The following is a 27641-nucleotide window of genomic DNA, read 5'->3' on the forward strand; positions in this document are numbered from 1 at the left end:
ATTCCAACCCTTTATATACTTCTCTCTACTGCAGTCTCCTTCTAGGATTAGTTTTTCCTTTTTTTCCCTCCCGGCTTTCTGTTTTGAAGGTGGAGCATGGCATCGAAACGCCCCTTGAAGGAACTCAAGGATTTGCAGAAGGATCGATCAATACCATATAGCGCAGGTGAGCCATTTTCCTCTTTCAATCAATATAAAGTTTTGATTTTTTGTTATTAATAATTGAATTTGAACCTCTTAATCATAGATTTGTTTTTATGAACGATAATTGGCATCTTGATTATATTATTTAGGTTAGTGTAGTTATATGTTCCCTTTTATATTCCAATTTATTTTGTCCTTGTATCCTTGTGTTTTCTTCAGTGTTATACTTCGCAAGATGTTTTTATGTTACTATAGCTGATTTTCAAAGATAATTTATCGAAAGAGCTCGAGGACGATCAGGACCATAAATGACCATTTAGGGTTCCGATTATTAACATAAAATCTATATTCTTACATTAATTACATGTTACCTATGAGATATGTCTTTTTGATAATTGTGTATCATGTTGTTTTTGGTGTTGTTGATTTTAGGTCTTGTGGCAGATGATATGTTTCATTGGCAAACATCAATCAAAGGACCCGCTGATAGCTCATATGAAGGTGGTGTGTTCCAAATTGAAATGAATTTTACTGCTGAGTATCCATTCAAGGCACCGAAGGTAAACTAATCCTTGTTTGATTACTTAATTTAGTATATTGTATCATGTGTTCTCCTGATGTTGTAAATATGTTGAGACTCGTTTGGTTATTGTTCATACTACTAAAAAATAATTTTTCACCATTCCTTTTCATGGCCGGTTTTAGGGTTTATAGTTGATTTTAGGGTTTTCAGCCGACTTTCGGGTTTAAGGTCGATTTTAGGTTTCAGGCGATTTTTAGGGTTTAGTGCCGATTTTAGGTGTTTCAACCGATTTTAGGTGTTTTGGCTGATTTTAAGGTTCAAGTCGACTTTTGTGTCGATTTTACATTTTTCAGCCGATTTTGGTGTTTTAAGCTGTTATTAGAGTTTTGGACTTATTTTAGAGAGAGATGAGGAATTTGAAATTCCTTCAATTTTGGGGTTATTTCAATTCCCTTGAATCTAGTAAGTTAAAATACCTAGTTAAATTCCCTTGAATTTAGAATTCCTTATAAAAATTAATCCAAACAAGATATTTCATACCAAAGCATTTTAAATACCCTCTAAAATTACCCCATCCAAACACAACCTAAAAAAATTCTCCTAGAGCGAGACGCACCGTTCGCCCTCGACCCGACCCAGCCAACTTGGCCATATGAATGCCACTAAGAAAGAGGTGATGAGGTGTCATCAATGTTGATGAGGAATCGTTTGTCAAGTCATTTTTTTGTGATGGAGGACAACATAAACTAAAATTTCCATATTTTTATTAGTTTAGGGTTTAAGATTTTCGATGTTGCAAGCATTATTTAAGCAAGTGAGGTTCAAATTAATTTTGCTAGCACACAGAAGTTGTTCGAATTAATTTAAAAAAAAGGACCAAACAAACAAAGCTACATTATTTGTCAAAACACCAACAAAGGAATCATATATAGAAGGATTTAAACAAATAATATTAAAATTTAAATTATTTAGTTTTAACAAAATATTTTCAACTTCATTGTATACAATACTTTCCGAGCTAAACATTGAAGATGAAATTGAGGTTGAACTGAAAAACTTCTCCATACAAGCTGATGATAAACTTATGCAGCACAACATCACACCATTTGGAGAAGGAGGATCTTCTTAATCCTTTGTTCTAACATTTTCGATCCTTTTAGTAAACGTCACTTAACTTTATTAAGACATGTATCAATATATAAATGGCAGGATTTGATAGTACTAGAATAAGATTAGATGGAGTGAATAGTTTGATCATTGTCTATCAAAGTGAATCCACGTTGTTAAAGATCAAACACCCAGAAGCGTAGCTTTTTTCACATGCACATATAAATTTCTTTCTTCATCAGGGCTATAAAATCCCTCTATCTCCTTTTGATCCATTCTTATATGTCTTTCTCTTAGAGCATCTCCAATGGGAGTTGCTTAAATTCAGTTGGCAACTTAAGCAACGTTGCTTATTTTGGAGCACCACTGGAGCAACATGACGTGGCAGTTGGGTTGCTTAAATTTAAGCAACGGTTGCTTAAATTTAAGCAACGGTTGCTTATTTAAGCAACGGTTGCTTATTTTCTCTTTCCTTACTTTTTGACTAAAAAATCATATTTTCTCTTTCATTCATGTACTTGTATAGTGTCATTATCTTGAAATAATATAAATATAAGAGGTATAATGAGACCCAACTAAAAGTAAACTAAGCAACCGTTATTGGAGCGAATTCTGCTTGGGTTGCTTAAATCCTATGTGTCAGTCTGGACCCATCGAAATAGTTATTAAGCAGTCCAACTAGCAACTATGCATTGGAGATGCTCTTAGAAGCTCAAACTCTCAAGTTTAACCCCCCCCCCCCAAAAAAATCTCCAAGAGCGAGGCGCATCGTTCTCCCTCGACCTGACCCAGTCAACTTGGCCCCAATAAATTAAATTTGGCCACATGAATGCGACTACGAGAGAGATGATGATGTGTCATCAATGGTGATGAGGAACCGTTTATCAAGTCATTTTTTTTCTAATGGATGATAGCATACATTAAAATGTCCATATTTTTATTTGTTTATGTTGTCATCCATTACAAAAGAAAATGACTTGACAAACAGTTCCTCTATCACCATTGATGATACATCATCACGTTTCTCTTAGTGGCATTCATGTGGCCATATTTAATTTATTGTAGCCAAGTTGGCTAGACCGGGTCGAGTGAGAACTGTGCGCCTCACTCTTTGAGAATTTTTTGGGGGTTAAAACTGAGAGTTTGAGAGCTTCTAAGAGGAAGAAATGTCTGAAGGAATCAAAAGGAGATAGAGAGATTTTATAGCCCTGAAGAGAGAAAATTATGTGGCCACGTGAAAAAAGCTACGCTTCTTTTGAGCACTAGATCTTACACGACGTGGATTCACTTTGATAGACATTGATCACACAATTCACTCCCTCTAATCGTAATTCGGTACTACCTAACCTTGCTATTTATATATTGATACATGTCTTGATAAAGTCAAGTGGCATTTACTAAAAGGATCAACAATGTTAGAACAAAGGATCAAGCTCCAAATGGTGTTCTGCTGCATAAGTTTATCATCAGCTTGTAAAGAGAAGTTATTCAGTTCAACCTCGTTTCAGCTTCAATATTTAGCTCGGAGAGTATTGTATAGAAGGAATTTAAAAATATTAATATTAATATATATATATATATAGATGTATCTTATGAGAAAGGTAATTTTATGTGAGAAAATGAGAATAAATCACGACCGTTAGATCTAACTATCAACGGTCAAGATTAAAACATTAAGTCATGTGACTTTTTTAAGTGATCATGTGACAAGTAAACATATTCTACCGAGAAGAGCATTTTATATAAAATTATTTTCATGTTAAAACTAAAAAAATTAAATTGTAATATATTTTAGTACTTTTTCATAATTTTTTAAATCCTTATATAAATGATTCCTTTGTTGGTGTTTTGACAAATAATGTAGCTCCGTTTGTTTGGTCCTTTTTTTAAATTAACTTGACAAAATGTTGGGTCCCTACAATATTTTTTGGTTTTAGTCCTAAATTTTAGAACTTGGTAAATAAATCACCAAAATTTTAAAACTTGGTCATTTCAGTCCCTGCTGTCAGTCTCCATTATAAAAATTGGTTTACCACATCAGACATTGACACCTCATCACCTCTCTCTTAGTGGCATCCATGTGTCCAAAAATCTACTTGGCCCTCCATCTCACCAAGTCCTTAATTTTCCTCAGATTATCTTTTACCCTACCAAGAACACCATTCTCAGCCACCATTTCCCTTCACTTTTTTTCCATTCTCTTCACCTTCTTCAAATAAAAAAACAACTCAGAAACCAACCCCCAAAGCCAACTCCGAAATTCAAACACTTTTCCAACATTTCCGCAAACATTCATCTTCTTCAACAATCCAAGAAAAAACTATCTCTGTTCAATCACTCATCTCCTTGTGTTTGCTTAATTACTTTCCTAATTCAGTCATTAAAAAGAAGAAAAAAAGCTATTTCATCCAACGTGCCTGTGGTAAAGAACATTGCATTAACATTGCAGCAATACATCATGGTCAGTGACGGTAACAAGAAGTCCAAGAAAACACTGTTTGGTGTTCTCCTTCTCACTACAATCATATGTTTGACACCCTAAAAAAATTTAATATCTATCGTCAATTTGCACCAATTTTTCTCTCTATGTTTTGTTTGTTACTGCAACCCACATTCTACTCTGATTGCTTCCAACAGTTCAGGAGACACAATGGGCTTTGCCTCTTCCTCTTTACCCATTTCATTAACTTCTTTTGCAGTGCCAGGTTTCTTTCCTGCACCCCAACCTCTGTAAAGTATTACTTTGCTAGGCTCCTGAGAGATTAGAACGGCACCTGTTGCTTGCTGCAAGAATAATAGGGATTAGGGAAAACAAATTTCAGGATTTGGAGAATATTTACTGCCCAAGACAAGAAAGAATAATTCACAAAGGAAGATATTAAAAAAGGGAAATGAATTTCAGCAGTTGCACACCTCTAGCTTGAATACCACTTCCTGAACTGAGGTCCCTTTTGCCCTTCCTTTGACGTTAACTATGGCAAGAGGGTGTTTCTGGAAGTGAGTCTTGATTGTTTTGGCAATACCACTCACAGTATTGCTCTTTCCTGAGAATAAAATATGGCCATAGAACAAAAGAAAATGATGACATTCCTTTCCATTTCAGGAAAATACAAAAGAAATATAAGAGGTGGTGGCAAAGCAGAAAAAAGCAGTTCCAGAGCTATCTGGAAAGAATGTACTTAACACATCATCCAGTGAGACAACCACAATCAGTGATATCAATTGATGAGTTACAATCACAATCAGTGAGACAAAAAACCCTAACAGTTTTGTCCACTTTTTTTAACCAATGAAGACTCTGAACCTAGAGCATTGATGTTAGAATATAAAAATACCCCAACAGTAACCAGCAAATAAAGATAGGATCATAGGAATAGAGAATGGAAATCTGAAATAAACTCTGAAATCGACTGAAAGAAACCAAGAAGGTGGTGAACCTTCTTCCAATGGTGAAAGTGAAACCCTTTTACAAACTCTAATAATCAAAGCATGAAACCTAACCTAATGCTAATACTCATATTTATAATAGTCCACCCTACTAGTAAAATAAGGTTAGCCCAAACCGCCCAACTTAATAAATAAAAATAGACTCAACCAAACAGCTCAAGGAGCGGTCCAAACACTGGCTTAAGCAGACCCAAAAGGCCCAATAATATTTGGAACCCTAACATTTAGTTAGCTATCTTTACTCTTCTAAAACCATCTATTGTCTCTAGCTAATGCAGAAAATCAAAAAATAAAAGATGGAACTTACACTGCATGCTACAAAACAAAAACTCTTAGGAGGTGTTTAATCAAAGAAGGGAAGGGTTTTAATGAAGGCGAGAGAAGGGAAGGGGGAGACAAAAATTGAGTTGGGAGGGGCTTTGGCCCCCTCCATTTCCTTCCCACCCTCTCCTAAAATTTGAACCAAATAAGATTGATTTTAAAAAATATCTCCGCTCCTCTCCAATCAAACACTATTAGCAAGATCACATAACTTAAAACTTAAAAGATAAACTGAAGTGTCAAGACAACATAGGGCATACATTGTCGCCATAAAGAAAATAAAGCTGAAAACAATACCTATGGCAAGGACAGGTCGCTTTTTCATCTGTAAGGCCTGCTTTCGAAGAAGTAGTCTCTCTCTGTTGGAAAGAAATACAGATCTGGAAGGTAAATCATTCGATCTCCTACTTATAATTGAAGCTGGTGGTTCAGGATCACTTTTTGATGATGCGATTGATGATTCCATATCTTTTTCATTAGAGGCACAGTGTCCAGCATCCACCACAGAATCACTCACTACGTCCGGCTGAAACCCATATTAATTTTACCATATAAATATTTAGAAGAGAAACAAGAACCCAAAAACATGCCAAAGGTAAACTTGACATAACCAGATAATAATCCAGGATAGGATCTTTGGTCAATGCTTCAATTTTCATCAGTCAAAGCCATGATGTGCTTGCCTGTGTTTCTTTATGAATCGAACCAGCCCAGGAATCTAATTCACCTGGACGAGCTCCACCACCATCAATGAGCTCAACCTGCTGCTCCTGTATTGCTTGTTGATTCTCAAAAGAAGCTTCTTTTGGAGAATTGCAACTAGTAGAATTTGTACTAGCTCCATGTTTGTCTGTAACCTAGAATCATGCATACAACTATTCAGATGTCATAGTTTACTAATTTAGGAAACCATTCCAGTAACTGTCACTGGGATAATAATTCTTAATAAATTTCTATTGTTAAAATACTGATTTTATGTTTTCGTATAGCCCGTTGTCAATTCGACAACAACATAAGAAACTCGTTTAAATCATGTGCTTCAGTCATGGTAAAATAGGTAATTAACACGAGCATAGAATTAGGTCATGTTAGTCGCACCTGAGCCATTTTCACATTTCATTAGACACCTACACCTAGGTAACAATGCTATAGTTAGCTACTCTTATTTTGAATTAATCACCTCACATGTAATCAGTGTCCTTGGTAATTGGACAAAAGAAAGTGAATAAAGAAGTACCACAAGAAAAATAAGCTGAGGATCTCATACATGATGGATGTTGAATATGTTCTACGATGCGTTTGTGTGTGTGTGTGTGTGAGAGAGAGAGAGTTTGGCATAATCTGCCGAGGTTCTTTTTTACAAAAGGGAAAACTTTCCATCATTAAAATCCTGCAGAAAAACAATTAAAAAACAAATATTCTTACGTATGTTGAGTTCAAATATAACGTGTTCACATATGCATGTGTCCTTGTTAAAAAGAAAAAGCAAAGAAGTTTAGGTTCAGCAGTTTATTCTAACAGTAAATATTCATAATGGATTTTGCCTAGCCTCCATCCTCTTTGGCCTGATGTACAAAAAATGCTAATCTCATATCTGTAACATGGAGAGGAGATCATAGAGTTAATAAAGAAGCAACATGAGATAGCTCACCAAGTCAGATCTCAACGTTTCAGGCATCTGCTTACTATTAGCCTCATCTTTAACCTGGTTAGGTGAATAATCAGTATTTTTTCATTGAAGTAAAGGGGAAAAGTATATCAGGAACATAATAATAAAATGAGGACCACTCACCAAGTCAGATCTCAACGTTTCAGGCATCTGCTTACTATTAGCCTCATCTTTAACCTGGTTAGGTGAATAATCAGTATTTTTCCATTGAAGTCAAGGGGAAAAGTATTTCAGGAACATAATAATAAAATGAGGACTACTCACCATTTGAAGTTTCAACTCATTTATGTTTTTATCTAGGTTCAAAACATGAAGCTTCAATGACTGCAAAAAATGAGGAGAAAGGAATATATCATATAAGATTAGCAGTCAATTCCTTTGCAAGTAAATAAATAAAAAATGAAAAGGTTGAAGACCCATGCCACAATGCAGTAGTCACTTGCAGGCACCACTGCCAACATAAAATTAACTCCACCTGTCTACTGTACGAACATTGAGTGTACCTTTTCTAAATTTAAACAAAAGAATTGAGTGTTTTATTGTATTTAAAGTTTTTTTTAATTTTCTGAAAAAGAGGACTAATAGAAGTATAAAAGTACTTTTTTTAATAAGCTATAAAGTTGTTTCTAAACAACAAACTTTTTAACAAAATAAAAAAAACAGTTAAAAAATTAAATAAAGTATTTATACATAAAATAACTTATCTTTTTTCAAAGGTCTTTTGCAAAAGCTTATATAAAAAAGATCTATATCCAAATAAATCACTCTCCCACCTTACGCTTCTTTTTCACTCTTTCACAAAGGATATGTAGAAAACAAATTAGCTGACACTCCTAGGTGAATACAACTTGATGAAGGCGATTTTACCTCATAGCGCTGTGCCTCTATAGAACGCTTCATTGCTAGCTTTTTATTTAAGAGTGTTTGAGGCCTCAAACTAGCAGGTCTACTGTAATTCTTTCCACGATACACAATGATTGCATAGCCCTTGCTCACTCTCTCTACTGCAACTAATATTCCACCACTTTCTGCCTCTAAGGTCTGAGCTACCTGATAAACAGCTTCCAGGCTTCCCTCTTTACATATTACCTTCACGAGCTCCCGATATTTCCAATGAAGATGCATATTTTCCACTGTTCCATCAAAAACCCCTCGTCTACCTGTGAACAAAGAGATGATTATCAGGAAAAGACTAGATCTAAGTCAAGTATTTTAAATAGCTTTAAAGGTCTCATTAATTTACTTCCAATTTTAGACCACTATCTGTGACTGATCTTCAAACATCATACTCTAGAATCACCTAATAAAAGGAAGGGCTGCATCTTCAAGCCAATCTTCCGCAGCATGTATCTCTCTTCTTCCGTAATACCCTCTTTATCAATTTCTTGTTCTTGGGGGCTCTCTGCATTTTCCAGCTCTGCTAGAAGTTTTTCAGCCTTTGCTTTCTTCTCTAATGCCTGTATATGAAAGCTATACTGCCAGTAACTCCTAAAAGATAAGCGAAATACAGCAAATTGGAGCTTGTTTATGAAAAATCATACCATTGACAATTTGATGCTACTCTTTTTGAATTTATTAGCTTCCTTAGCTTTAGTTAACAATTCTTTTTTGAAGATTTCTGTATCTTTCTGAAAGGTCACACCATTTCCTTCAGAATCTGCAGGGACTACTGACAAACTGTTTTCTGCCTTTAGTTTGTATAATCCAATATTCCTCCGTTGTTCAATTGCTGAAGATACTGCAGCTGGCAAGAAGTCTTTTCCTCTATAAAAGACAATAAATTCTCTATCCCGAGCAAGGAGATTTCCTCCGGTTAGATGCTGTAGAAAAGTAGACCTTTTATTAAGCTGAGAAGGAGGTATAATAGTATGATATTAAAACAAATTTCAGTCTTACTAAAGTTCTCTCAGAAGAACTATCTCAGCTATTACATTTACATAAAACTTAAGAGATGTGTTTACAAGACCAGAAAAGCGATTCATTTAAAACTGATGGTGGATTTTTGTGCTCTGTTGTAAATAATGTAAACAGCATGGCAATTATTTGAGTCACCACTTCCTCTGATACCAAAACACAGGAATTTATAATACCTTCTGCACTAGAACCCACAAAGAAGGTCAGTATGGCAACATTGGTATGCCAAAGGAAAGGAAAACTTGTACTGGTCCGACAGCAACTTCAGTCAACCCAGCCAGTGGTTAGGACTGAAAATACTAATCCTCCTCTCTCTGGCTCTCATATTTCTAATTCTGACTCCAATGGCTTATCAATTGCTTTAAAGAAAAGGAAAAAAATCCTGTGCAAAGTGCCCTGTTTCTCAATTTGTCTCTTGACATCTTTGAAACACCAAAATCATTTCGGCCATTGACTTGACCAAAATCTCAACATTAGTACAAGAGGCATTAGAAGATAATTATTGGGTTCAAGCTATGAATGAGGAAATAAAATCACAAGAAAAGAATGGAAGATGGGAGATCGTTGAAAGCCCAGGAGACAAAAGACTGGTAGGGTACAAATAAATACACAATGTCAAGTATAGATCGTACTGTATTCTTGATCTTTACAAAGCAGGATTAGTTGGATACGTCCAGAAGTATGGTGTTACAAAGCATGATTAGGTATTGATCAGGTGTTGTATATTATTCTGACTATAGTAATAAGGATAAATGTAAATCCTTGTATTAATGACTCTTTAGTAGATATATTATCCTCCACTATCCAATTGGCACACACAGATTCCGTCATGTCTCTCATTTCTTCTCTCTCAACGTGGTATCTAGATCCTGGAAAAAGTTTACTTTAATGGTGTGAATCAGAAGTTATTTAATGATGTGAATCAGAGATTATTTTCTTTAATGCCAGTGTTCAAGGTACTTCATTTCAGCCACCAGCATGAACATAAAAACATAAAAACAAATATGTGAATTTAATTACCATCCAAGGCCAAATATCCTTGCTAATGTTCCCAAACAATTTACAAATGACCTTGATGATAAATAGTTAACTGCAGTAGTTTCATTCATCCACAACATATGGCACCCAAAAGAGCAGGTGTATTCTAAGACAGACACTTCTATTTATCAAAATATTGAACCATAAGTGCTAAATTTGATTAAATTTGAAAATTATCAGCAAATAAATAAATAAATAATAGACCTTTATCTCTTCAGCCATAATCTCACTGTTAGTATTCTGCACACCTCTCTTTACAGCAATCTTGACAATCTCACATCTTTCCCAAAGCTTAATAATTGCAGCAGCCAATCCTTGAAGTTTCCTGTTTCTACCTGTAAAAGAAAAGAACAAATAAAGCAATTGAACTAAATTTTGGTCAGAATGACAAATAAGAAAAAGTAAGACAAACTCACCTAACGCGAAATGGGATGGTATAGGTCTGCTAAGTCTCCTCAAAGTTGTCATTTCATCATCCGTCAGTTTAGGCTTCACACCATATGGAAGTAGGCGAAAAGGCTGCCTATATCCAGGAACAACAGCAGGTAGAAGATCAGCATCGACAGGCAGAGGTTCATACCCCCACCAATCAGTAAATCGTGGCCCAAGCCCCACTAATAAGCTGTCTGCATCTTCTGCAAGCTCTGCCTCACCTGGCAGTTGAAATCGTACTCTATTTGGAGTACCAACACCTTGTATCAAAGCTGGCTTTGATGTTTTGGAGTTTGAACTATGACCAGCATATATTTCTGAGTTTGTTTCAGATGAGTGGCTCTCTTTTTCATCATCGCGATCCATATGTTGCTCAGCATCACCAATGTGTTCATCTCTCGAATCCTTATCTGAGAGGAAGTAAGGATACTTATAATCAATCCCTCTGTACAATATTATCTTACTTCCCGATCTCCAAACAACAAGTCCTCCAGTTTTTCTCTGACAATCAGTGTTACAAGCTATAGTCAGATAATTATACGTAGGACACCCTAATCATATTGCAGGAAAGAATAGGCCAAAATGCACATACATAACCCCCTTCCAACTATTGGTTGATAGCAGAAATCCTCCCGTGGTTGAAAACTTAGGCAGTACTTCATATATTTTCTGTTTTTTACTTCAAATGATACGCTTCCACTAATAGTTATAAAAACAGCTAAAACAACAAAATGTTGTTTTTGCCGTTTCTTTCATATGTTCTGTTTGTTAAAGAAGAAAATGGCAAGACATAGACAAGGAGATAGCCGAGAGAGAGAGAGAGAGAGAGAGAGAGAGAGAGAGAGAGAGAGAGAGAGAGAGAAATGGCATTTCATACAAAAGTAATCTTCATCTCTTTTCATTCTCTACTCAACCAAACAAAAGGAGATAGCAGGCACCTCATTCTTTCTCTTCTCTTTCTTCTCTATTTCTATTTTTCCAAACAACATATAAAATCTCTTCGTTTCACACCACTTTCTCTCTTCTCACATCCTCTCCTAAACCGATCAAAGCAATAATAATTGGAAACAAGAAAGCATGTCAAAATAAGGAGATTTGTTTATAATTTATAAATGGAAACAGATAAAAAAATTAAAAAACAAATGTCACCTTAACAACTAGACCCCCTCTTCTTACAAAGCCATACAAAGTAGTGCCAATCTAATGACTTGATCATGGACAGAAAACTCGTTCATAAAGAATCAGCATGCACAATTTTGTAACTTTAAAGTTTAGACTTTAGAGTAAGCCGCAAAGTTTTGTACTACATAGGGTTTTCTACAACTACTCACAGTTATGAAGGACATCTCGAGGATTTTTAGCACAAAATATTAAAAAGAAAAGGTAAAGAGTAACGCTTTCATAATATATGTCCACTTACAAAGCATTAACATAACAAGGGACATGGATACAACACAATGCAATCACGAGTATAATGCACAACATAAAATTAATAGGACAAAATATAATAAAACAAAAAATTAAAATAAAAGCACAAATATTATGCAGAAGAGACCATCAATATTTTTAAAGCTAACTTCAGTCATTATAGATATAATTCATTGTTATCATTCACCTCATTACTGTGAATCTGTGATGCTTTCGTGCCTGTTTGGTTTTCAGTTTGAAAGTGCTTTCACCCAACGGAGGTTCAAAGCCTCGTTCACGTTTGGGCATTGAAATTCGAGGGAATTCGATCAAATTCAAATGCCCCAAACTAACTTCCAAACTGAAAACCAAACACAGCCTTCATCAATACCATAAAGCTCGAAAACCGGATGCAAAACAAAAAATTACAACATACAACTAGAAGGATGATCCAAGCATACATGAAGTGTCCTACATTAATCACTACAAGACTATTATTTGGTTCGAATTCTCACAATGACAACCCAATTTCATTGATTAGTATACATCCAATCCAAACAATAAACAAATAAATAAATTTTGCATTCTTTTGTTGTGTTACCTCCAACAAGTCATGAGTCCTTTTCATGTTAATCCTGCAAATATCATCACAAACAATCCTCACAACCTCAGACCGCCGCCACCGCTCGTGAATCCCGTTAACGATCCCTTCGGTGATCCCCGCCTTGCCAACCTTGATCTTCTGCTTCATCTGAAACCCTAGAGTCGTCAACCTCATTATCTCGGAATTCGGCAAGCTCAGCTCAGCCAGCGTCGGCACTTTCCCCTCTTTCTTCTTCTCTCTCTCCCTCTCCCTCTCCTTCCGCTGCTTCTCCAACTCATTCGCGCTCAAACGCGCGATTCCCGTGCCCGGAAGCGGGACCGGATTCTCCGGCGTGCTCCAGCTCGGGTCGAGAGTGTGGCCCACGCGATGCTTCGGGATGTTGTGGGGGAGTGGGACGAAGATTTCTCCGGCGGCGGCGGAGGGATTGGAAGTGGTGGTGGAGGTTGGGGTGGCGGGTTGGTCGGTGAAGCCGAGGGAGCGGAGTTTGTCGGCGATTCGTTGGATGGCGGAGTGTGGGAGAGTTCGGGTTTGGGTGTCGGAGGTGGAGCTCCGAATGATGAAATTGGCGGGTCGGGTTTTGGATTTGGGGAATTGAAGAGGGAAGAAGAGCAGTGAAGAAGAAGAAGCAAAGGTGAAGTGAGTTGCGGGAAGCAACATTGAGAGACTGAGTTCGTAGATGGATAGCGAGACTCTGCAAGAACATGCAGTGTGCAAATGAAATTGCAACGGATATTTTGTTACTAATAATAAGAGACCATTTTAATTTTGATAGAAAAAAAAAATGGCAAGAAAGAGGTTTTTTTATACAAAAAATTGTGGGATGGAGAGAAAACACCTCAAGAAGGGTGGTGGTTGTGGGTGGATGTAACGGTGGTGGCAGCACTTGCGGTAGAGTGGTGGTGGTGCTAGTGGCGATGGCGGTGACAATGTGTGGTGGTGGCAATGGCAATGGTGGGAGTGGTGGAGGTTGTGGCATTAGATTAAATAATTTTAAATAACTTATACAGTTTTAACTATAATCTATGTGAGTTATTAAATAAGCTATTATTTAAATTTTAAATGTATAAGAATGGATTGATGGATAAAAAAAATTTATTATAAAAATGGTAAAATAGAGAGAAAAAACCTTCAAACTCATCTTTCTCATAAAATACATCTCATATACATATAGGGGAATTATGATAACCATTAATTTAATATTAAAATATTGAACGGTTCAATTAGATCAATTAAATAGTTAAAAATGTCTCTCTTGCTAGCTCAACCATAACCTCTTATCTCACCCTTCTCCCTAGCCGCATCGCCCCAAAACCACCACCTTAGAATGGCCTCCAAATGTGATTGTAGGGCTAATAAAAAAAAATAAAAAATAAAACTCTTTATTTGTTAGAGAAATTTTAAAAAATTCACATGGGTTGATATAGTGATTTATTTATTTTTTCAATTCCTATCTTTTGTGAATAAAAAAAATAACTCTTTGGACAATCCCTACCGCATAGTTCATTAATTGTGGAACACGAGTTCAGTTTCTCGGCTACCGGATATGAGAATACTTTGATTAAAAAGGACAAATTTTAAAACAACCACTTCAAATTTAACACATTACGCATGTTAAAGTTGATGACGTTCAATAGCCACCATTCCCAATAAGGCGTTGTAGAAGCATGCTCTTATCTTTTGCCTCATATTATCTACAATTACAATTACAATGAATGCTGTTTCCTCTGCTATATTGTGGTTGTAGTCTTGCAGACAATTAGACATGTTTTTCAACATTTCATTCCAACATACTGTCAATTATTTGAGTATATCACGCCATAGGTACATTCATCACAATTCGATACATCACAATTTTATATGGGGGCACATAAACAGAATGATCAAATCTGTCTCCATCTTTACAATAAAATGGGATGTAACAGTGCATTTTTGTTTACAAATACTAGCACACCACAGGAGTATGAATTAGAAGAGCAAGCCCGAAATGAAGCTTCTCCAGTTTGAACTCTGGTTTGAGCTAGCTCCTCTTCCAGGGATAAGGGCACGATACCTACAAACAGAAGACACTCCTCCAACTATCAACATAGTATTTAGCTAGAAGATAGAGGAAGATAAGAAAGGACCAAACTAATCTACCAGGAGATATAAGAATATACAATTTTAGGTGGTTGTATTCCCCATTGAGTTGGGGATGTTGTATGGTGCATTTATTTGCAAATCCCCTTAATTTTCATTATCAGGATAATGCATTTGTGGAGATTCTCTCATGATTATGTGTCACATAGGCATATTGATATTTTGTATGAATTATGTGTGTATTTGGATACTCGTTGAGTTCAACGCCAATCCACATCAAACTTAACGCTACAAAACAAAATCCTGCTTCTCCATTTATGCGTTGGTATGTAACCCTTGTTAGGTCACTAGACCCTTCTAGAGCAAAAACAAAGTTCTTTCATCATTTCATGTATGCATGATAGGATCGAGTTGAGAAGCAAACATGAATTAGCCAAAGGTCCTCTTTTATTCTTGAATGACAATATCTGATTATACTTGAGAGAGGAAGGCAAGTCTATTTTTAATATAACCGGTAAATTTTATAACAGATCATGGTTAGTATTTGTATGATAGAAGGATTACCTTTTTCTTTCCAACAAGGCTGTTAATTGGAGAGCAAGAAAAGATTCAAATCCCAACAAAAATATGCAAATGAGAATTTTAGAAATGATACTAATTTCATTAATTTCCACGCAGTACAAGGGTTTTTACCCCCAGGGGGTGTCATGCAATGTCAATGCCATTTCCAGTATACTATTATTGGTGTAATACTTACATGTGGGGATGAAGGTACTGTTCCACTGTGAGAGGTTTTGGACCACCAAACCAATCAATTAAAAATATATCTTCAATTTCCAACTTGAAGACTTGAAAGTCGTGATCCTGAGGCCAGCCTGTTAAACATTATAGGAGGGGAGGAAATAGCAGCAAATCAGATTCTAGCAACTGATATACATACTGAGAAATGTGGTAATTGAGTTTGAAGGTTTGCAAAGAGTGGCATGGGAAATTAAAGAATAAATGCTTCTAATTCAACAATTTTTGGGCAATTATGTATGGTTTGATTCATATAGCTAATCTTACTTTTAAGGAAAAGGTTTGGTTATTGTTGTACCTTTCATCTCTGGATGCTTGGCAAACAAGGCATTTTTAGCAAATTCAGCCTCCTTGGACTTTTCATCAACCAATTTCAGCTGAAACACAAAGGAAGAGTTGTCAAATCCCAAGGTTATGTAATAGAGAAAACCAGGAGCATTTTCTTTATGATTTCCCTTTTCTTAAAGTAAAAGGTATTCTGCAGAACTAACAGATCAATAGACTTCTCATTCCGTAAAATTTGAATTGGGTAAAAAAAAAACTGATATGCTTATGGAGTTACTTTCACCAAACTCACACATATATTAAGGAGATATTTATGGTATGATATACACAAGTTCAGAAAAGTGCTTCACCATCTATACCTGACTTCTTGTTGTGATGTTAAATTTTCAAATTCAAAGATAACTTTAAAATTGTGAGACTATCAGTAAAACAGTATATAAGTGAAAAGGAAAGCATGTTCAGTATTATAGCATTCTTTGGCGTTGTCGTTTGAGAAAATCCTCCACAGGCAGGGTATTCGGGACAACTTGAGATAGAACCTTCTGAGTGGCATTGCTCAGGTTATAAATATAAAAAGTATTACACCATGTGTGGGATAATAATACAGTGAAATTGTGTTCCTTACAAATTAGGACACCATATACCAAGCCAAAAGGAATAGAGCAAAATTTAGCACATAATATAGTGCGAACAACAGGATAGAGACTAGTGAGGGAAAAACATTGTGATCACACATACTCCATTCAATAGGATTCATTTTTTCACTCACCTTCCCAGTTAAAGTAATTTTTGAGCAAGTTGGGTTCTCTGGGTCTATCTGGCCACAGGTCCCAATGGGGTATTCACTCACTGTGAATGAAGCTCTTTGATCTTTGAATGCGTTTCTCGCTGTAGGATCTAGAGCTGTCAAGTAAAAGTATGGGATGCCACTGCCTTCTTTAGGCAACCCATCACTAAATGACACCACATTCCTGCATATAGATAAATCTAATTTTACTATAAAATAAAGAAAAAGATAATATATAACATTAGTATTATCTTGATAAGATTTATGCTTCATTGGCCTGAACCATTATGTGAGCATGTAACAAAGAAGTCCTATAACTAGCTTTTTTTCTCTCCCAAGAGTAAGTAAACCTCAGGTATTATTGATTCAGCATGAACATGCTTAGAAGGCTAAAGATATCAATTAATAATAAAAGTTGGAAATGCTTACCCAAAGGGTGCTCCTCCCAAATCAATTGAGATAGTACTGCAAAGAAATAGAGAAAAATCAATACCAATTCCAAACACAAATTCATTATCTCAAACATAAGTTGACCAAACTAAAAATCAGTTAAGAAGTCATTATGAGAAAGGAATTCTAGTCAAAATCAGTTAAGGAATCAAGAGAGAAAGAGAGAGTACTTCAAGACGCCCCAGGAGTTGAGGGAGACCAACCAACGAGCGGTGGCGGCAGCATTATTTGGGTCTGGTTTTGTTAAACGGGACAGATATCTTGCGTGCACAACAGAATCCGATGAACTCAGCAAGTAGAAGAAGACCAGAGGGACAAGAACATGATACAAGACCTTGTTGATGTTGATGTTGATATTGATGATGCCCATGTTTGTGTCAAGATGAGTTGTGACTTGTGAGAGCTGAAGAAGAACCACCTCGTATTTTATATACCACGTTCTTATCTATGTAGGGTCGCTTCTAAGAGGGGCCATCAGGAAAACGTTAATCATGCTCAAAAATGAAAACTTGATTATGTAACAGCTTCTCCTTCTCTTTTCTATTTTTTGAAGTAATTAATTGCTTCTCCTTCTCAACCACTTCTCTTTTTTAAGAAACAATCTTTATTGAATAAGCTAGTGATGGTTCCTTTCAAGAAAAAAAAAAAAAAACTAGTGATGGTTAGCACATAATTAATCGTTTATAATGTTTTTCACTAATGTTTTAACCTGTAAAATACTTGAGAAAAAACATTTTTAAAAATTAAAATATTGATTTTACAAAAATAAATAAAAACAAACATGTTTTAATTTCATTCTTTTTGTACAAATTATTATTCATTGATTGCGTATACGTTTCCCCTTACTTTCCTATTTTCTTACGTTATTCCTCATATTTTCTCTTTTTCTTTCGTCTCCCGAGACGTTTACCCCAATACTTACATGTTGCGGCAGCCAAGGGTAATCACGTTTTGAGAAAGACGCAACGTAAAGAGCACGTACCATAGCGATGTGTCATTTTTCCGTTGCAATCTAGACACGTATTTTATGTGAATTATGAGAAGTTTCCATCAGATTAACCGTCTTTTGGTTTGAATTTGTTAATATGTAGTTTGTAGTTAAAATATGCTTAATTTGTGTTTATTAATTTCAAGTTTTGTTTTAGGGAAGAAAATCCAAGTTCTAATACAAATTGATGATTTAAGAATGGTGTGGTACTGAGCACCAGTGAAAATGAAGTTTCTGGAGAGGGTTGACGTTAAGCACTTGGAGGCAGTTAGAAAACCCTTCTTCTGAAGAAACCTTGGCGCTCAGCGTCACTCTGGCAGTATTCTATATAAAACTTAGTTTTCAAGTGCAAAACATATCAGAACTTGGGGATCTTGGAGAGAGCTTCAACCAAAACTTAAAAAGGTCTTAGAGGAAGGATTCTTGATCATCCAAAGAGCTGGAAACGGTTCAAGAACTTCATAGATCTTCATTATTCACTTAGTTCTTCTCTTGTAAGCTTGAAGCAATCCATGACCAAGGGTTGCTAAGTTTCTTTTTGTTGGATTTTGATATAGTCATTAACTATGTAGTATTCTTCTTGGTTTCTATATGAAAATATTGTTTCTATCTCATAATTCAATGATTTTCTTTTGTTCTTAATGATATGCTTTAGTTGCGCACATAGAATATATTTCTTGATTCAACGTAAGAGCGAAATCTACAACGTCTATAGTTCGACCTCGAGTTAACCATATAATAAACCTAATGCATAGGCATGGAATTAGACTTTTATTAATCACTTAAACACCTTAGCTAAAGACAACTTAGTTTTTCTATACATGTGAGGAATCAATGTATAGGAAAGTGAGTTATAGATATCCACTTATATGATTAATCAATGAAATATGGTAGAAATTGTGTAGATGAATCATGATGGATCATGGATATAAATAAATTTGCATATAGGATCATAGGATGATAAGTAGTTAAATGGTAACTCCAATGCCAACCGTTTTTTCATCTTGATACCCAATCTTTGTTTTATCGCATTGTTTTATGTTACAAATGCATTTGATTACCAAACAATCATCAATCTTTTGGAAACACTCATTGCTTGAGTAATCTAGCTGGATAACGACATTTCTGTAAGCAATTCCCTATGGATATGACAAAACCCTTTACTATACTATAATTGAGTCTTGAGGAATTCTAGAGCAGAGTGGTAAAAATTATTTCACCACAGAGCAAGCTCAGGAGTTTACCACTCATTTTCTTCATCCCCATAACCTCTCAATGACTATTGCGTCCTCCTTTGGCCAAGCAGCAATAGTGTCTTCCTCCTCAAAGCCTACTCGCATGAAACCTTCTTCTAGGATACCCTTGTTGGGGTTAAGCCGATGGATGCGCTGCTGAGGGACTATTTTTCTTTCTATGTGCAAAATGTGTGTGAACAAGATGTTGTGAGTATTAATGGGCAGGTTGATACATAACCACCTGTCAAGGATACCTTCCTTACATACCCTATTTTAGGGAAGGAAACTAGTAGAGCTCTACCCTCTATTTCCTATCCATGTCAATAATTGGTCTTGAAAACTTCTCAGACATTTAATGGAATGTCAGAGGTACTGCTAGTAGTGCCTCAAGAAGAGGTAAGAAGAACCTGTTGGAAAAGTTCCAACCGTCTGTTGTAGTTATGGTTGAAACTTGCTACATGTTTGGTAAGGTGGAGAAGTTTTGAAAGGTCCTTCGTCATATAAGCCTTCTCTATTGCTGAAGCTAGAGGTCATGTTGGAGGAGCTTAGGTGCTCATTAAGGATTCCTTGGCTAACTTGGCTACATTGGTGGATACTCATCCTTAATGTGTTATGATCTCTTAGAAAACCCAAGAGCATCAATGGTCTCTTAGTGCTATTTATGTGAGCCCAATCTTTGCTGCTATGGTGTTTCTTTGGTGCTACCTTTGTACTCTTCGAGGGAGGGTGCATTCCCTTTAGTGCTTAATTGGTGACTTCAATGATGTTTCTTATTTCTCTGATGATTCCAAATCAGCGCTCGCCGGAGCTCCGCCCTTCGGCGAGGATCTGCTCCAAAAATATTTCAAAGACGAGGACCATTTACAATAATTTTTCCGGCGAGGGACCTAGATCAGACGGCAACACAAAGACAGGGACTAATATGATGCTTAACCCTATTTATAAATGAACCCTTGTATAGCACTTTCAAAAAAAAAACCCTTGTATAGCATTTCTGATTTTCTATATAAATACAGAACTACTCGTCAGGTTTTGCTCCCAAAATTCAAAATTTTCACATTTCCCGCAAACACTCTCTGCACTCTGAAAGCTCCCATGGAAGCCGAAGAGGAAAATGTAGACCCCACACTTCCTCAACCCACTCAATCTCACGGTACCTCTCTCTCTGTCTCTTCTTAGGGTTCCGATTCGTATACTAATCTACCCACAAAATTTCTAGCTCACCAACAAATTGACCACAATTCTCTGTGCTAGGGTTCCGTTCATTGCGATTTCCGATAATCTTAGCTCCGATCTGCCCCCAATTCTCACATCTGACACCGTTTTCTATTGATTTTTTCTGAATTTACAGCTTGTCCGATTAAAGATATGGAGCGGGTTGTGGCCACAGTCACTGGCTACCATGGCTTGGAGCGCTTCAATCTCATCAAGCTCATTAACTACGCCGGCGGCAGTTACTTCGGCTCCATGTCCAAATTAATCACACACCTCGTAAGTATTTAACTAACTTATGGTTCTACTGAATAGATCGTGTTATCGCATTTGAGTCCGGGCATTAGTTTTGGTACCATCCTCACACATTCTCTTACCACCCGAATTTACGGCATTTATGTTTGCGGGAAAGAATTACATACCGGATTTAAAATTGCGGAATACAAACCATACCTCCCGCAATCATGTTTGCGGAAAAATGCAAAATAGGCCAATGGGTGTTGGTATAACTTATGAGAATGTGAAGGGGTGGTACAAAAATTAATGCCCTTTGTGTCCTTGTTCTGTTTATGATGTAAAATATTTCATGTTGGACTGGTCAGGTGTGTTGGAAGTTTGAAGGAAGGAAATATGATATTGCTAGAAGGCTTAGCATACCTGTAGTCAACCATCGTTGGATTGAAGATTGCATAAGGGAAGGAAAGCGCCTCCCGATAGATTCTTATACCTTGCAAAGGTGATTTTGTTGTTTATTTTGGTCTTTCTGTCTATTTTTTTGAATTGAGAATTTTGTTTTCCAGAAATTATATTAAACCCCTACTAGTCTGATTTGAGGTCAGAGGGCCTGTTTAAAATTATAAAACTCTGAACATTGGTTTTTTTTTTTTTCATTCGCAAGAGTCAACTTTTTCCTAGTGGAGTTATGCCATAGTGCATTGGGTTTTGAAAAAAAAAAAAGAAAACAAGATGAGAACTTACCTTTTAATGAATTAGAGTAACTATTGAAAAATGCTTAAATTTGATCAATTTGATTTGGCAAGGTTTGCTTTAAGCTGTGTTGTGGCTTAACCTAAAATTTACTGTAGATAACCAATCTCTAGGCTTTAAAGGTATTAGTGAATAGTCATGACTGATGAGTAAGAAAGATTGAAGTGTAATCTGAACTGAATGATAACTGAATTGCATTGTAAGATGAGTACGTGCACACTTATTTAGCTGATGTATGAATGTATGATCTAACAGAAAGGTTAACAGAATAACAATCTCTAACCAAGTTTAAACTTCTGCAGCTAAATGCTAAGTAGTTTGACTAATTTCCCTTCAGGCCTGAATCTAATATTTTGTATATTTTTGGGAAGTTCTTGGTTGATGTGCTACAGCTTTTTGCTTTTGGGGAAGTTGGTTCTTAACAGTTTTGATGTTCAAATGCTGGATATCTTATGTTATGTTATGAGATGGCTTTTTAGCTGTGGACTCTCAATTTTGGCACCATTGATAACATGATTGTTTTGTTTGGAGAATTCTGGGGTGCTATTACTTGATTATGTAGGATTTCTGGTTACTAGTTACATCCCTTCCCTATAATCTGCGATACAGTAAAATTTGGAGAACTCTTGTTCTTATCATCACTTATTAGTATTGTTGTTATCTTCAGTGGACATGAAGTAGGGCCATTGTTACTGGAAGTTCCAGCCTCCTTTGGACCGAGCAGCTGGATAAAGAATAAAGGGGTTAGTGATGGCTTATGTGATATTGAGTCTGAAAGGCAAATTACAGACATCAGTTTTGGAGCTCCCAGTTATGTTTTGGAAGATTCTTGTTTAATGAAAAAGGTAACAATAGGCCCTCTGCTGTTTCTGTTCTCCTCTTGCTCGTTTTCAATCTTTATGATGTACATTGTCTGTGTTCGCTTGATTTCATTCATAAACACATTGCATCATTTTCTGAGTTGGCCGTAACTATCATATATAAACAGTCGATTCTTAATCATTAACTCAAATTCTTATTTACGTGCCCTAGGTGTTCCATTCGAATCTAATGTTTTCTCATGGTACCAACTCAGGTTTCTACTTACATTTTTTGATACTGCATAGATTAAGGAAGTGCTTCTTGGTAGTAACCATATATGGTACTGACTACTGAGTCACAGTGGCAGAGCAAGAGGATTTTTTCCCCTTCAATTGCTTTAATTGATTGTCGAAGTTGTGTAAACTTTGTGGCTTTTCTGGTGTTTTGGCACGAAGGGTTTATAATAAAATTTGTTGCCAAAATCACTTATTTGTTGTTAGAAATATAATATAAAACCATTCAAAGTTCTTTACCTGAGCTTAAGCTTTTGGGATAACTTGTTCATGACATGGTATCAGAACCTCTATCGCTACGTGGTCCAGAGTTTGATCCTTGTTGCCCAATTATTATAGTAAAAAGCGGAATTTCAGCACATGGTAGGTGGTCCTGTGCATTGTCCATGCTTCAAGCCGAAATGGTTTATTGCGTGAGGGGCGTATTAGAAATATAATACAAAACTATTTAGAGTCCTTTACCCAACAACTTAAGCTTTTGGGATAACTGGTTCATGACATCTATCTACAGAAATAGATATATCTATTTGTTGTGTGCATGATTGCTTTTCTCACAAATACTTTACCATGTAGTGTTTTCTCCTTGAAGTGCTCAACTAAAGAAAAGTATATGTCATATGGTTGCCATAAGTATGAAGGTACTTTTAAGCAGCTAATGCAACATACTGAACACTATAAACTAGCTGTTTATCTGAAAGAACTGTTTTGACAATCTTTTAATCCTTTTCCTCATTCCAGGTGCTTTAAAGTACTTGCACATACTATAATTTTGAAAATAGCATTATGTTTAAATACATTGCATGTGTGTTTTAGGTCCAATTACACAATCGTAAGTGAAAATTGTTTTAAACCTATCGATATAAGGGGGCTTAAATACCTTTTTGATGTGATATGCTAGATTGACATACCAAGTAAATGAGTCATAAAGTAAGTTTCCTTTCTTCTGGAATGTCTGTTATTCTTACTTTATCCTAATTTTCCATTTTCAAGTGCGAGGAGACAAGTTTGCATTCATCTAGACGGTTAAAGAAGGTAAAAAGAAATATTTCCTGTGATAATGAAGTTAGTACTGCGGCTGGACCTTCTCGCAAGGAAAGAAAGTTTGTGAAAAAGGTTGTTAATGAAATGGTGTCAGATCCTGTGATTTTGGATTTAAGCCCAGATGACCGGCTTTGCAGAAGGGATAGAGATAGATTACACACTGAAGCTGCAGCTACCTCTAGCCTTTCTGGTTGTGTCGATGTTAACGATCTTCAAGAAAACAGTTCAGGACCTGATGCTAGATTATGCAATCAAAATAGAGCGATGAATGGAAGTTCAGATGGCATCGAACAGATCACAGATTCAAATCAAATAGAAGATCCCCAACCTGTGGAACAAACATCAATAGATTTATGTTCCAGTGCTGGAAAGTTTATTGATGGTGATCAGGTTGATAATGTTGCTGGCTCTCCTACTTCGAATGAGTGGTCATGTGTTATATGTTTCGAAGATTTCAGTTCAACATTGGGGGTTTTGCCATGTGAACATACGTTTTGTTTGACATGCATCCAGAGATGGGCTCATCAAAGGGTATGCCTTTTCTTTTTCTTTTCTAGTTTTTTTTGTCAGTCCTGGGATAAAAATCTATTCATTGTTTAATGATGAGTATAGAAGTCTTTGTTGCTTGCCATTTTCTTTTGAATTGATTTTAAAGTTTTGTTCTATAGTGTTTTAAATGCTGACCAATTTGTTCAACCAATACTAATTTCGTCTATGATTTCTCATTGGCAATTTAAAGAGCCTCCTAATTGACATTGTTCCACCTTATTTTTTTAATTCAACCAATATGCAAGTGTACGTATAAATGTTATTCAACCTAAGGTTTTGAAAATTCCCCCTTCAACTTTGAATATGTTTTCAAAAAATTATATTTGAAGATTTTAATTATATGTGGCATCAGTATTCAAATTACTTCTTGAATTCTCTTTGTAAGATTGATGGCACAATGTCGTGACGCTCAACTTGTTTACATATTAAATTATTTCAGCTCTGGTACAAAATTTACTATACAGATAAGATTAGAATATATGTACATAGATCTATTTATTCACTTAGCGACTCATTGAGAAACAATAAATTGGATTTACCTAGAGAATAGAGAGTATAGTTAACCAAAAAAAAGACTTAAATAAAGGTCGAATGGGTCAGTATCTTTAATAATACATCGTTTTACTTTTTTTCTTCTTCTATATAGGCAATGGTAAGTCTATGAAGTCTATGTAAAATGATCTGTGAAGAGTTACTTATTTTTTGGGTTGACAATTTTGTAGCATGGATAGATAAAAATGGTTACTAGACACACTGATTAGAAGTCTTGTGGCTATAAAAATAAAACATGGGCTTCTCATTCTATTATCTTCAACTATGAAAGGACGTTGTTACATTTTTCTTTATTTTAAGTTAAAGGTTTTTTTTGCTTTTGTAGTATTTCTTGTTGTTTTAATTTTCTCATGCAATAGCTCGTGGTTTTCATGTGGAAAGTTGAATGGACTATATAGAACTTGTTTGTCCTGTATAGCTTCACTCTGTAATTTTCATTTGAACGTTTCTTTCATTTTCATAATGGTTTTCTCTATTTATAGATCTCAATGGGAAAAATATCAACCTGCCCTCTGTGCAAGGCAAGTTTTGCATGGTACAAGATATTTGAGCATGCAGCCACAGCTGATAAAAAATTAAACTCCCAGACAGTCCCATGTGACAATTTGGCCTCAGTTACTTATATCCCCATGGATCAAGAATTACCAGATAATAGCTTTGAGGTATGCTTGTACATTAAATATATTCATCAGTGTGCTATGTAGGTCTTGTTTTCTTTCTATTTTCATATTAGTTGAAATGAAAGTAGTAGCATCTCTAGCTATTTCTTTCATGTGGCTATCTCTAGCTACTTTAAGACACAGGGCAGACCATGTATGGTTTAGAATGAGAAGCTGCCTTGTGTGTCGGTACTAAAAAAGCTGTGGAGTTTTATATTTTGGCATTTTTATATTCCTGACATTTTGATTACTATCAAGTTATTTAGTGACATTGTGCTTCTGAATTACCGAAAGCCTTTAATGTGAGCAGTACTATCTTGAGGAATTTAACATGACTTTCATACTCTTTTTTGCTTAACTTGGACGGCTCATATTTCTCGCAGTTTGATTGATTGCAACTACCATTAGTTAGAAATGAAGGAAATCTTTCTGCCTGAAAAGTATAACGATACATGAGCTGGCAACTTCTTTTTCACTGAAAGGAAATTTTTTGTTAGTTATTTGGCTTGCCTGTTCTGGGCCCTTGTTTGTGTGACAAAATCGATATTCTCACTAAAAGCCTTGTGATATCTTGGGCATGATTTGGTAACATAGGATTCCACTTTGATAATGTTTGCTGAATTATGCCTTACCGTGTAGTCTATGATCCCGATGATCTGTGAAGCTTATTACCTGTATATTGAAATTTAATGGGCTATTAGCGTGTGATTGAATAAATCCCGAGAAATATATGTTAGATGTATTATATAAAACCATTCCTATATCTTGTTAATTGGTTCATGATAAGATATCTGAAAAAATATGATTATTTTCTTTTATTGTTGTGAATGGCCAATCTTTGGGATAATTCCCCTAAATGCATTGCTCATCTCTCCACAGAGAAGGGAAGAACTGAGAGTATCTCTGACTTTCCAATTGAGGCTCTCAAATATCTAAGATTATCTCATAGCCCCCTAAAAACAAAATCTACCACTTTCTAGCAATCTTACAATAAAAAAGCATCTTCAATTGCGGAGATCGTGTGCAAAACTGCTTAATAAATCTGCAAGAACTGTGGCTTCTTATATTTTCATCAATTATGTTTGAATAATTCATTATTATCTACATTTTTGCTGGAAGTTTATGCACATTTAGCATGATTGACACATTGTTTGTGTTTTGCTTTTACAATCGTCGCAGGATGGCGCTTGTGTAGTTTGTCGTACTCGGGGCCCTGATGATCTCATTGAGACTTGCAATGTTTGTTGGACTCGAAGAATCCATTCCTACTGCATGGACCCCCCTACATATCCTTGGACCTGCACGCACTGCAAGGAACTTCGTATGCTTTATCGTAATCAATCATATTAGTTCGAATCTTTTTATCCATTACTACTCATGGAATGGAGCTCCTAAGCATGTCCGGAGTCAAATGATGTTTTCAGAACATTGCCTGACTGAAATTCATTGTTATGGATGGGAACTGTGATGTTGTTGTTTACATGAAGCGAAACTGTATTTTGCATTTATAAGTGATTTAACTTAAAGCTCTACAGGACTGTAATGTAAGCGCATGCTTGGATAGTACAATTTTTCTAGTTTACTTTGCTCAAGAACCTTTTGGATGGTTAATATATTTTAGACATAGGACTTTATTTGATAATTTTTTTTTTCAATTGAGGAAAAGTATGTGATCAGTATGAGATATTTTGAGCTAACTATTTTTTTTAGTTTTCAGTTAAGAAAAGTTTATTCTGTGTCATAATCGTAAAATATAACTATATTTATACTCCAAGTAATTCTATTTTACCACTCAAATGAAAACAAATTCCTCATCACTTTTGGTATAGTAGATATTCTCAAAATTCTCATTTTTCAAGTGTATTCACAAATTGATTCAATTAAAAATCATTTTACTTTCTTCCTCTTAAAACTCTCACAAACCTAAATTAAAAAATTTCAAACTTTTTGACAGCAGGATCACTATGTCTTTTTTGAGATCTTCCCCTTATGTCTTCCCTTATGTCTTCTTGATGGATGCCTTTCTTGGTCGTTCCCTCTTTGGTTTGCTTCACCTTCGTTCACTTCCACCTCCCGTGGTTGTTGGGGGAGCCTTTGAGTCTGACTCGTTTCCTCCGAGTGTGACTGATGATGTGCTTGACTTTTTCCCCTCTGAGACTGAGTGTCTGACCCCGATTGATGTTGATGAGGTCCCTCGACATCAGCTCTTTGATGTGTCTGTTGGTTTGGTTGCACCGTCTTTGGTACCTTTGGCTTCTCTTCCTCATAGGAGAGGACGCCCAAAAAAGGTCAAGAGAGGTCGCAAACCTCGCCAGGAGCCTT

The 27641-nt window shown here is 35.9% G+C and overlaps 3 protein-coding genes across 4 annotated transcripts; 1 reads left to right on the plus strand and 2 right to left on the minus strand.

Annotated features, from left to right (window-relative positions):
* Window positions 1-4176: 4176 nt before the first annotated feature.
* Window positions 4177-13333, minus strand: LOC130739284 (CRM-domain containing factor CFM2, chloroplastic). Of its 2 annotated transcripts, XM_057591536.1 has the most exons (13): window positions 12604-13331; window positions 10580-11096; window positions 10368-10498; window positions 8753-9031; window positions 8512-8668; window positions 8079-8371; window positions 7476-7535; window positions 7335-7388; window positions 7194-7247; window positions 6226-6399; window positions 5840-6068; window positions 4688-4818; window positions 4177-4558 (listed from the first exon to the last, which is right to left on the minus strand). In XM_057591536.1, the coding sequence occupies exons 1-13, from the start codon at window positions 13261-13263 to the stop codon at window positions 4373-4375; spliced, it is 2925 nt and encodes a 974-aa protein (XP_057447519.1). In that variant the 5' UTR covers window positions 13264-13331; the 3' UTR covers window positions 4177-4372. The 2 variants fall into 2 exon arrangements, 1 of the variants encoding a protein (XP_057447519.1); XR_009019826.1 differs by lacking the exons at window positions 4177-4558; window positions 4688-4818 and having other exon boundaries at window positions 5929-6068; window positions 6154-6399; window positions 12604-13333.
* A 1048-nt stretch (window positions 13334-14381) lies between these two features.
* On the minus strand, window positions 14382-17508 carry LOC130739285 (uncharacterized). Its single transcript, XM_057591537.1, has 6 exons — window positions 17173-17508; window positions 16982-17017; window positions 16535-16736; window positions 15779-15857; window positions 15440-15557; window positions 14382-14656 (listed from the first exon to the last, which is right to left on the minus strand). The coding sequence occupies exons 1-6, from the start codon at window positions 17370-17372 to the stop codon at window positions 14572-14574; spliced, it is 720 nt and encodes a 239-aa protein (XP_057447520.1). The 5' UTR covers window positions 17373-17508; the 3' UTR covers window positions 14382-14571.
* Window positions 17509-20217: 2709 nt separating this feature from the next.
* LOC130739286 (uncharacterized) lies at window positions 20218-26961 on the plus strand. The gene is made up of 7 exons (XM_057591539.1): window positions 20218-20378; window positions 20577-20716; window positions 21040-21173; window positions 22092-22269; window positions 23509-24090; window positions 25143-25322; window positions 26499-26961. The coding sequence occupies exons 1-7, from the start codon at window positions 20321-20323 to the stop codon at window positions 26667-26669; spliced, it is 1443 nt and encodes a 480-aa protein (XP_057447522.1). The 5' UTR covers window positions 20218-20320; the 3' UTR covers window positions 26670-26961.
* Window positions 26962-27641: the final 680 nt, after the last annotated feature.

Source organism: Lotus japonicus, chromosome 2, assembly GCF_012489685.1.
Source record: "Lotus japonicus ecotype B-129 chromosome 2, LjGifu_v1.2".
Classification (NCBI taxonomy): domain Eukaryota; kingdom Viridiplantae; phylum Streptophyta; class Magnoliopsida; order Fabales; family Fabaceae; genus Lotus; species Lotus japonicus.

Coding starts and splice junctions, on each gene's coding strand:
- LOC130739284 (XM_057591536.1), bottom strand. CDS start 13,263: ATGTTGCTTCCCGCAACTCACTTCACCTTTGCTTCTTCTTCTTCACTG. Junction 7,536..8,078: donor TAGAGGCACAGCGCTATGAG/GTAAAATCGCCT, acceptor CATTTTTTGCAG/TCATTGAAGCTTCATGTTTT. Junction 6,400..7,193: donor AAACGTTGAGATCTGACTTG/GTGAGCTATCTC, acceptor GCATGATTCTAG/GTTACAGACAAACATGGAGC.
- LOC130739286 (XM_057591539.1), top strand. CDS start 20,321: ATGGAAGCCGAAGAGGAAAATGTAGACCCCACACTTCCTCAACCCACT. Junction 22,270..23,508: donor ATTCTTGTTTAATGAAAAAG/GTAACAATAGGC, acceptor TCCATTTTCAAG/TGCGAGGAGACAAGTTTGCA. Junction 25,323..26,498: donor TACCAGATAATAGCTTTGAG/GTATGCTTGTAC, acceptor CAATCGTCGCAG/GATGGCGCTTGTGTAGTTTG.
- LOC130739285 (XM_057591537.1), bottom strand. CDS start 17,372: ATGGGCATCATCAATATCAACATCAACATCAACAAGGTCTTGTATCAT. Junction 16,737..16,981: donor TTGGGAGGAGCACCCTTTGG/GTAAGCATTTCC, acceptor ATCTATATGCAG/GAATGTGGTGTCATTTAGTG. Junction 15,558..15,778: donor CAAGCATCCAGAGATGAAAG/GTACAACAATAA, acceptor AATGTTTAACAG/GCTGGCCTCAGGATCACGAC.